The 7,437-nt window shown below is 37.3% G+C and overlaps 1 protein-coding gene across 1 annotated transcript in view; it reads left to right on the forward strand.

The window, feature by feature from the left end:
• Window positions 1-4,912: 4,912 nt before the first annotated feature.
• Window positions 4,913-7,437, forward strand: part of LOC101855196 (peptidyl-prolyl cis-trans isomerase H) — a gene marked incomplete at its 5' end in the record, with an annotated part of 8,326 nt that continues 5,801 nt past the window's right edge. Inside the window, 3 exon segments of the mRNA XM_013084422.1 lie at window positions 4,913-4,977; window positions 5,943-6,011; window positions 7,371-7,413. Of these exon segments, the coding sequence (XP_012939876.1) occupies window positions 4,913-4,977; window positions 5,943-6,011; window positions 7,371-7,413 (177 nt within the window).

Consider the following 7,437-nt stretch of genomic DNA (forward strand, 5'->3'; position numbering starts at 1 on the left):
CAACTCACGGGCTTTGCGGTGGAAAAATCCGGTAGAAACTTTCAGTTGACTAAATGAGCCCGATGTGAGAGGATGCAGGCAAGAGAGGGAGAGGAGAGAGAGCGCGCCGTGGCGGCCGCAAGGCCGCGCAGCGGCCAAGGAAGAACAGTGGACCAGCGCATGGCATCACACGACGCCCAAAAGTAGTTCCGGCCCCCCTCAATGGTGGGTCCACCAAAGTTCAATCTTACCACTAGATGATACTAAATCTAGATTTAGATCTATGTAGTGGTGTGGCAGTCGTTGACAGATCTATATCTAGATTTAAATCTAGTAATTTTTTATAATAATTCATTGACTTGAGACTTAGAAATTGAAAGAGTAAGACTAGGCTATATTTTCAAGACCATTACTGTTACATGGTACTATCCCGTCCATACTATACTGAGCCTGAGGTTTATACTCAGATTACCCTCACTCGTAAAAAGATGGACTAATCTAAAGTTTTGTAGATTCTAGATCTAGATCTAGATCTAAAAATCTATTTATGGAAGGACTTCCGTTTCGAGCGACCACCCCAAACAAACACAATATAGAAGAGACGTTACCCTAACCCAACCCCTAACCTCACCTCTACCCCTACCCCAAACTTTACCCCTACCCCTAACCCTACCTCTACCCCAAATCCTAACCCACTTTTTTACTCTGTTTCATAGTTGTAGCACGTGACGGATTCCTCCTGAGAATAATAGATCTATGTATTCTCACCCCGGGTGAGAATACTCACACCTTAAAAAAGTGACCTAACTCTAACCCTTACCCTAACCCTAACCTTATGCCTACCCCGACCCCATGCCCTCTATTCTACTCTTGTCTCATAATGGTCGCTCATTACACGGCGTCACTTTTCACCCGATTCTGTTACCTTTAGTTAGCATGACTAAGCTGCCGGCCGGAGCTCCCCGGCTCGGGGTCACGGGGTTAATGAGCCCTGAAGCGACTTTGCCGCGGTGTCGGTTAGGAAGTTCGCATTTTTTACTATGTTTAAAACGATATAACTTCTTCCCCATAACACACAGCAAACCTTTATGCGGATGTACTAAAAGCTCAATGTCTTGAGATTTATTCTGCGTTAGAATGGTTAATTTCTCTGCCTTCGTTTTTGTTCTACACGAGTGTTTGTAGAGTACCCAATTTGTCCTATTTTAGTTACAAACTCATGAATAAATGATTGCTAATTTTAAAAAGGCACGACAGATCTCTCAAAAATCTGTGTTAAACTGACTACGAATATCATGTCTTTTACCAAGAGAAATCTTAAATCTGCGCTAGTAGTAATAGTCAAGTAAGAGAAGAAAGATGCACATCTGCATTTTTTAAGTAAAGACGATCAGCGTTAGCTCTTCTTTTACTATTAAACAAGAGAAAGTTACTCTGTGGTTGTTCATGAATCATGCTGTGTCTGTGACAGCCTGCATACAACTAAAAAGAAAATATAAGCGATTAAGAAAACCTACAAAACCGTGTAAATACATGAGTAGAGATAAACCTCTTGTATGGAATAATAATAATGCCAGCTAACACATTCTTTCTTAGTTTTTGTGTCGGAAGTATGCGCGGACACAATTATGAATGTAAAGAAATCAGTCACATGGTCAGTTATTGCAAATGGTCATAGAAAATAAAAATAGAGCTGGAGAAGTCTGGTGCTGATTCAGTGTCACTGGGAAGCTAGAAATTATTCTTATAAAACCCAATTACGAGAAGTCGAAGTCATCCCTATTATTCACTCAACTTAGAAAACCTAGACTTAGTGTTTTAAGAAAAGTAAGGAATTTCTGGAGTGTAACAGATACTGTTCGCGTATTACGTTGAAGATGTATTCTGGCACTAAAATCGATTTGTACTTTTCATAGAAAAACTTCATGGTAACTTTTATAAACTTTCAAGAAAATATGGGAATATATATTCACAATTATCATTATATTAGACACATAAAGTTGTATTTGGAGGGATTACTTCATAGCGAATTGTGTGCCTAGTGGATAAAGTTGCAAAATTACAGCTTTCTATTATATGCGCAGATACCATCTTTTCTGAGTATCTGCACCAATGCTATGTCGTTCATGTTCTTAAAGTTCAACAGATTTTGTCGAGGCTTTTATTTAATATTGATTTTTTTAAATTCACGCTAGTCCCAAAAAAATTACAATTTAGCATTGCCGACTCCAGCGCTTCTAACAAAATAACCAGACAAGTTACAATGTCCGTTGTTTTTTGGGGTCTCAAAAGCAGAAATCCATGCTTTGAGTGCATTGAATGAGAATTACCATAAATACAAAGATACACCTAAAATTGTACGTTGAAAAGTACCAAAAATTAAGTCGGCCCAGACAGGGAGCTGAGCCCCGTGACCCCGACGTGATATGGCGCCCAGTGGGGAACCCCCCGCGGCAACTAAAATTCCACTACCTGTGCGCCGTGGTTGGGGAAGTCCTCTTCTCTTTATATTATTAAATGAGCGGAGAGGTTTCGGTTTCATTTCAGTTTCAGAAGATCAGAGGAAAGATAAACATGGGAAGTACAGTTGTACTATAACTCACTGTGATACAACTGACTATGGTTTACAACACAACCTTCATGGGACCAGGGAATCTAGCAGATTTCATTAATCATTTGCTACGCCAAGCCATGTGCAGCGGCGCGGCAAAAGTGACTTCACTATAGCAAGCCGCCCCCAATGGCTTCAGAACCAACCTATAATTCTAGCCTTGGTTCTATTCCCAATCCACATTTATCCATGTTAAATTAAAGATCATAATATAATGTTGACTTCTGGGTGAAGCATTTCTACGGAAAATCCTAAATTTTTATTCAGTTTTGAAACCTGAATTAGAAGTTTTCGCAATACCCAAATTAGGCCTATAGCACTATAGCCCAGATACCAGTCTTAGTACTTTTAGAAAACAAAATGTATCATTATTTTGTTTATTAAAGAAATATAGGGCTCTTCTGTGGGATATTGATAGGCCTACTATCTTTGTAAAATGGACTCAAATTGTCATCGCTCTGTTATTGAGAAATCAATATGTTTCAGTGCTAGAGATTCTAGATTATATCTAGATCTAAATTATCAAGAGAAAAAAATTTCTTCCCAAAATCACTATTTTTTAAAGTAAAATAATACAAAAAATACCACTGTAGACAGGTGTAGTTTTATTCCAAATGCAATATGTGGGAGGTGGAAACAGGACAAAATAGGGGATAGCTGGGTCTGGGTGAAGTACGGTGTGACTCTGGTTTGCGGGACATGGTCTATTTGGCCTATTTAATTGAAGCAAGTGGCTATTCTCCTGCGTCACTCCGGTTAATACTTCGATGGCTTTTCTCTGGCATCACGTATAGTTGCCCATGTAGCTTCTCCGCAGCTTTCCATCTCTCCTGTAGGCATGTTATAATGGCCATTATGGTTGCAACTGAGTTCAGTGCCAGATGCACCTTCTTGTATTTCTGGTAATGACTGAGGGTTGTTAATGCTTCTGACTGCATGTCCACCTATGGTGAACCACATTCTGAAGAAATGCAGACGCTGACGAGTGTTTGTGTAAGGCCATAACATGCCGACAGGGGAGATGGAAAGCTCTGGAGAAGGGGAATGTGCAATTATACGGTGGAGAGTAGCCACTTACTTAATTGAATGCATGCTGTGTGATGTGTATTGACAATGGTAAACAATAGTGAGCTTAAAAAAGTAAAGATGGAAAACCTGCTGGGAGGTGTAGGATGATGAAACTTCTCAGATTTTGCTTGTTGTGTCAAACAGATCTCAGGGACTTTTTTATATCGTGTTAAGGGAAGCTGCAATGCATACAATAAAGAGGGGGGGGAACTTGGATTTGAAATCCATTCATATTAACATTAATTTCATGTTTAATGGATTGGAATTTAACAGAATATACTGTAATTGGCTGCATTCACATCTTTTCTATGCATACGGAGCTGTAATTAGCCATATCTGAGAACTGTTTCGTACTACGTGTATTTATTTATTTTGTGTGTCATTTTGGTCTTGTTAGGCCAAAAGAAATATATATATCACGTCACAAATTAGTTATTCTTGGCAAAAGCTAAATTAGACAAACGAGGATTTACCAAGCTGGAGGACCAGTAATCAACTCAAAGTGTAAGAGTTTTTAATGTTTTATTGTAACTCATTTTGAGATGGACAGTAGTTTCCTCTTGAGATCCCAGATTTGGTAATCGGGGGAAAAAACCAGAATGTTTTAAACTATTTCTACCATCTCTGCTGGAAGTTTTAGCAGAAAGTTCATTCTGAATGGATTCGAGAGTTGAACAGAATGTGTCACGACACGTCTGAATCAGGCTCTCGTCAATTATTGGGCATATATGTACGGAGTTACTGGTATCATCTTAAATCTTGTTCATTTGTCTTACATTTAATTAAAAGGAATACCCAGCTGTCTTGAATAGACGTTGACATAAAGTTATTGAAGGAGGTGGGTTTGCCTGATGTCAGAGGTAAATTTAATGAGGAAATGGCTGGGTTTTTAAAAAAAAGTAAATTCCACACTGAAATGTGTTTTTAAATGGACAAAAAGTGTTAACCCAATTCTTTAAAAAGCTTGATAAAAATATGCCATAGGCAGAAAAATGTTAGTTTCTTTGATTTCATTATCTTGATGAGCGCCTGATTCCGTCACTATGCCATGCATAAAATGCAGCTGTTTCATTCTCATCTTTACTATTCCATTTCAAATTTCAATTCTTCCTTCAGTATCAATGTTCACAATCTTCACCCCCTCCTCCAATTGCTTTAAAAAATGAGGTAACAGCTTTAGAGAAAACAAGCAGCAGTAGATGTTCACATATCATTTGTCGGACATGACATTGTACTCTTAATTTCTGTTCCTAGGAAGCTGGAAGAATCAAGTTCGAATTATTTGCCGATGTTGTTCCAAAAACAGCCGAAAATTTCAGGTAAGCTGTTTGAACAGTTGTTAAAAAAGATATGCGGAAGAATCAGCTTTTTTTTAAAACTTATTGTTGATTGATTTTGATTCAATTTTTTAATTTTTTTTTTTTTTTTTTTTTTTGGAGGGGGTGGGAGTTAAATGAAACTATAAAGTTATTTTGTTGAAGAGTCTGTTAATTTCTGGATCTTGAAGTCTTTCTGGGTATTATGGGTAAGCTGGTATCGATGGGTTAAAGGGGAATTCGATGGGTTTTCATATGGGGATTTTGGGGACACAGAAACTCAGACTCGTGATATTATGATGTAAAAGGGATTGTTGGTTGGCTTTATCTTTCCCCATCTCTCATGTGTCTTTTATTTTCAGCGATGAGGTTATGACAGAAGGGATATGTGTCCAAAAACAGCAGTTGGTTAATGTTAGTAAAGAAGTACAGGTACTACCAAAGTACAGTCAAACTAACCTTAGCAGTAACATCTCCATACCTGTTGCATTTACCAACAGCCACTGTTCCATAACACCCATGCATTTTTCCTATATTGTAAACCTATCCATGGTTGTCCTTGTCCAACGTGGCCACAATCAGTCATTTACGTGACAAATCGGCCTCAAAACCTGCCCATAGCGGTCACTTACTACAAAAGTTTTCTGTCAAACTGTCCTTAGACTGAGTGTATGCATTTAACTGATTCAAAGAGGCTCTATTGATAGATAACAGTTTTGATGGAAATGAAACAAAATAAAAATAACATTTCAGATATTAAACCATCTTTTGACTTTGTCAAGACTGATAAGTGAACATTGCACAGACCATCCAAAGAGACCACCTGTCTATAGTATTAATTTTTCTCTGTGATATTGAGTGATCATTATGGACAGGTTCAACTGTATTCATGTACTCAGTTGACCAACTCGATTTAACAATAGAGCAAATGCTGTGTGCATGTATTTTTGTATATATTTTTCTTGTAGACAATTTTGCACTGGAGAGTACAAGAAAGATGGAAAGCCAATAGGTTACAAGGGGGCCACATTCCACAGGTAAGTGGACATTTCGCTTGTCTTTTTGTTCATATTTGAATTATGCAGTGGAGTCAGCTTAAACCAATATCTGCAGGATTGCCAGATTTATTTTGGTTTTTAACCCTTCCAGCCCCATGCGCATATATTTTCATCAACGCTTGTATCTCCCGCTGTTCCAAGAGCATATATTCTCAGTTTCTGGTGGTACCGAATTTGCACATTTTTCAAAATTAGCGAACCTAATTAAGATTTAATTTTCATAATATGTATTCATTTACCTTTAAACACTGTTATATGTTATTATCTAAACCTCTTTACAAAGATACATCACTTTTTAGAATGCATGCTTCTTTTTCTGAAATACCGCTGTATTGGCTGGGACTTGGATTAGGGAGTGCACAAAAATGGCTGGTGCTCAAAGGGTAAAGGTTGCTCATATACAAGAGAAATTTTTTTTTGGTCAGTTTATCACAGTTTTTGGATTAACCGTGTTCAGTTTAAAGCAGACTCCATGATATTAACTAATAAAGAATGTATTGCCATATCATATGACATGAAATGTTATTTTGTATGTCATGTTTCTCTGCTTGATGGGTGCTCTGCTAGTGTTGAATTATCTGACTTATTCGTGCTGTGTGAGTTTCCTGTTTTTTTCTGACTTTTGTCATTCATATTGAGTTAATGTCAGGAATGAGACTGATCCCTGATAGTATTTCTGTTCTTTGGTTGATTATGTTTGTTTCCTAAATAATACAATGTATGAATGAAGGATCTTCTTTTTTTTTTAAGTTAGTGTTTTTCAACATTTGTCCCACATGTGGACGATGTGTCTCTTGTTACAAATTGTAGCCTTTTGTATATTTTTTCAAAAGATTACATTGTTAAGTTCAAAATAATTTGACTCCTAATTGTGTTTAGATTTAAGGTCTGGTTAGAAAATCCTATTAAAATAAATGAACCTGTACCTATTATCTGTATGATTAAGTAGTCAGAGACTGACCTGTAGAGTGAATAATGATGATGGATACTGAATGGAAGGAGTGCTTGTGAAATAATCAGGAATATGACATCACCATGCTGTTTAACTGCTCTAAGCCCAGAAAGCAAAATTTTACAGAAGAGAGAAAAAAGTGTTTATTTTAAAAAAAATAATAATACCCACACCATGTCCTTTGGTTTGCTTTTATCAACATTTAGAATTTGAATTTCAACCAAATCTTTCTCGAGCTCATGCAGCCAAAACCACAGATTGAAAAATTGCAATTGAAAAAAAAAAGTCAAAACTTTGGACTTTGTGTGTCAGCACGCCTGTTCGATGATAGGTACAGTGTAAAGTAAATGTAATGTTCAGTCTGTCATGTCTTTTGTGTTTTTCAGAGTGATCAAAGATTTTATGGTACAAGGAGGTGACTTTGTCAATGTGAGTATGTTGCTGGGGTGGGGC

Source organism: Aplysia californica, unplaced genomic scaffold (genome assembly GCF_000002075.1).
Source record: "Aplysia californica isolate F4 #8 unplaced genomic scaffold, AplCal3.0 scaffold00292, whole genome shotgun sequence".
In the NCBI taxonomy this organism is placed as follows: domain Eukaryota; kingdom Metazoa; phylum Mollusca; class Gastropoda; order Aplysiida; family Aplysiidae; genus Aplysia; species Aplysia californica.